We start from the raw sequence: 2675 nt of genomic DNA on the forward strand, positions 1-2675 counted from the left end.
AAAGTATTCTACTTACTGGGCCTAAAGCGCATGCCTCTAAGTGCTGTGCTTGGAGGATGAGGCAGCCTAGGCGACACAGCAAAATGTGTCTCAAAAGCAAAGCAGAAAATGGAAAACAAAGCAAAAGCAAAAGGTACCGCCACTCACTTATCGCTATTGGCGATCTTTCGGAACTCACGAACGGTCATGGCTTTCTTCTGTATGTTGTACTGAGTGAAGAGTCCAGACTGACCAGTCACCAGCTGCTGGATGGGTGCAGGGATGACGAGGTCATCAATATCGTCATAGGATGTTCGTGGCTTCCACTCCTTGGGAGGAACGACCTATAGGGAACACAGAGATGGAGGCAGATGAGAACCTAGCAAGCCAGGATCCAGAATATAAGCCACCATCCAAACCAGCCATCCATTTTACCAGAAAGTAACTCTGACGTGATTACCCATGTTTCTCCAAACCCAGGACGTCACACTGTCAAGCTAACACTGACCACCATATAATCTAGCTCATTAATAATCTAAGCAGAATATTATATATACATGTTATATCATATAGTATATATTTTGCTTATGATATGTATTGTCATATATACCATAAATGTGTCTCATTATATATAATATTTATATTATATACAATGTACTACTCATACAAAATATAATCTATAATATTTGTATGTATTATTCATATATGCAAATATATTATAATATAATATGTATAGTAATCTAAGCAAAACATTACTTGTAAACCTATGCACCTTATCAGGTTGAAGAGTTGATTCCTGAACATCCGGGGCTCTTTAGCAACAAAGCCACCGAAGCAGGTGTGCTGGCCGACGCCTGCCAGCCTAGTACTCCTGTTTGAGACCAGCGTAACTATCTAGTCCACACTAAGCTAGACTATGCTACCAGGAAGACCCTGCCTCAACCAAGAAAACAGTAATTAACGTGACTTTCGTGAAAAAAAAAATGGACATGCATCATAAAAATCTAAACAGCTTTTACCAAAAAACCAAATAAGCATGTGCATGTATTAACCCTCCCCGGCAGGTGCTGAAGGCCACACTGTGGGCCCTGCAGGTCTTAGCACTAGGTGACCCTCGCACAAGCCAGTTCCACTTAAGTCAAGCTTTCAGAGTCTCAGAGAAGACACCGTGGTCCAAAGCCAGTCCTCAGCTTTGTAACTAAGTCCTTGGTTTTTGTGCGTATATTTTTCTCCTTTTTTTTTTTCATACCAAAAAGTAAGGGCTGGAAAAATAGCCTGAGGGACTGGACGTGGTGGCCCAACACCTTTAATCTCCACATTTGGAGGCAGAAGCCAAAAGGTCTTTGAGTTCGAGACTAAGCGAGTCTACAGAGTGAGCTTCAGGACAGTCAGGACTACACAGAGAGACAGCTCAGTGGTATAGGGTGCTAGACGGAACCTTCAGTACCATGAAAAGCAAAAGTCAAAAGCAAACACATACACACAGGAGAGAATTTAAACCTGGAACAAAACGTCTTCACTGAGTTCAGACTTTAGCATCAGTCTCTGGAGGGTTCGTCCAGAAATACAATCTCTTTCCTGTGGGGGACTCAGAAAACTTTGAAGGGCTGACTTATGGGGGTGGTGAGGATGGCCCTAACTCAGTACAAACCAGAACTCAGCTCTAAACTACAAAGACCAGAAGACTCATGGGGTCTGGCCAGTACGTTCTCAAGTGCCCATGGGAAACCAAATTCTATGAAGTGCACAAAGAGAATGCAATGAGAGAAGATAGGTGGCCTAACAACCAGTGGCAGGTAAAATCCTGTGCAGCCCCCAGCCTGCACAAGAGGCCTGAAGCCCGAGGTCAAGCCTGGAGACACTGGCTGTAGACTTACCTCTCTTGCCTCATCACCCTAAGAGTGCACTGTGCACACTGATCTTAGCAAGGATTAGCTGCACCCTAACTCTCAGTACAACTCAGTTCTGGCCTTCATTTAGAAAAAAAAATAAAGATAGATAGATAGATAGATAGATAGATAGATAGATAGATAGATAGATAGATAGATAGATGTGTGTGTGTGTGTGTGTGTATGTGAGTGTGTGTGTGTGTGTGTGTGTGCGCGCGCGCATGCATGCCACCCATTTCATCTTTACTGGGGGAGGAGAAGGGACAGCATTAGTTCAATGCAGAGAGAGAGAAAATGAGTGCAAACCAGAAACTAATTTCCAACTACAAAGACCAGCAATGCTCTTGTAATGGCCACCTAAGCAGGTGAGGTGCACTGCTCCTTACCTTGGCTAGCCCAGCCCGATGAGCTCCTTGGGATTCAATGTAAGCAATGTATCTGCTGAAGTTCCGGAACTCCTCCATTGTGGGGTAAAAGGTCATTATCCGAGCGCTGGGGTTCAAAGTTTCCGATTCGGAAGCCATTTTCTCCTCTTTTGAGGGTTGATTTGTTTGGATAAAAAAGCTGAAGTAGTTAAAGGAACAAAATTAAACAACAAGGAAACCGCCTCTAGCACAGTTATTTAAATGAACTAGAAGCAGGGGTACAATCCTTTCTGGTTAAAAGGAACCCAAGGAAGCCATAAAGTGAGCCTGCAATCCCAGCACTAGCGAGGAGGCAAGACCAAGAGTCTGGAAGTCACCTCTACAATAAACACACTCTGTCAAGCCAAGCTCCCCCTGCCCCCCTGCAAAACAAAAACAAAAA

The 2675-nt window shown here is 43.8% G+C and overlaps 1 protein-coding gene across 3 annotated transcripts in view; it reads right to left on the reverse strand.

Moving 5' to 3' along the window:
- The window catches only part of Kdm4a (lysine demethylase 4A), a 45028-nt gene that overhangs the window by 39465 nt on the left and 2888 nt on the right, over positions 1-2675 (reverse strand). For all 3 annotated transcript variants that reach the window (XM_005370057.3, XM_026777489.1, XM_013354803.2), the window contains exons 2-3: positions 2255-2432; positions 148-323 (exon numbers count right to left, since the gene is read on the reverse strand). In XM_005370057.3, coding sequence (XP_005370114.1) covers positions 148-323; positions 2255-2392 — 314 coding nt within the window. In that variant the 5' untranslated portion in view covers positions 2393-2432. The remainder of the gene's footprint in view (positions 1-147; positions 324-2254; positions 2433-2675) is intronic.

Source organism: Microtus ochrogaster, unplaced genomic scaffold, assembly GCF_000317375.1.
Source record: "Microtus ochrogaster isolate Prairie Vole_2 unplaced genomic scaffold, MicOch1.0 UNK69, whole genome shotgun sequence".
Lineage (NCBI taxonomy): Eukaryota > Metazoa > Chordata > Mammalia > Rodentia > Cricetidae > Microtus > Microtus ochrogaster.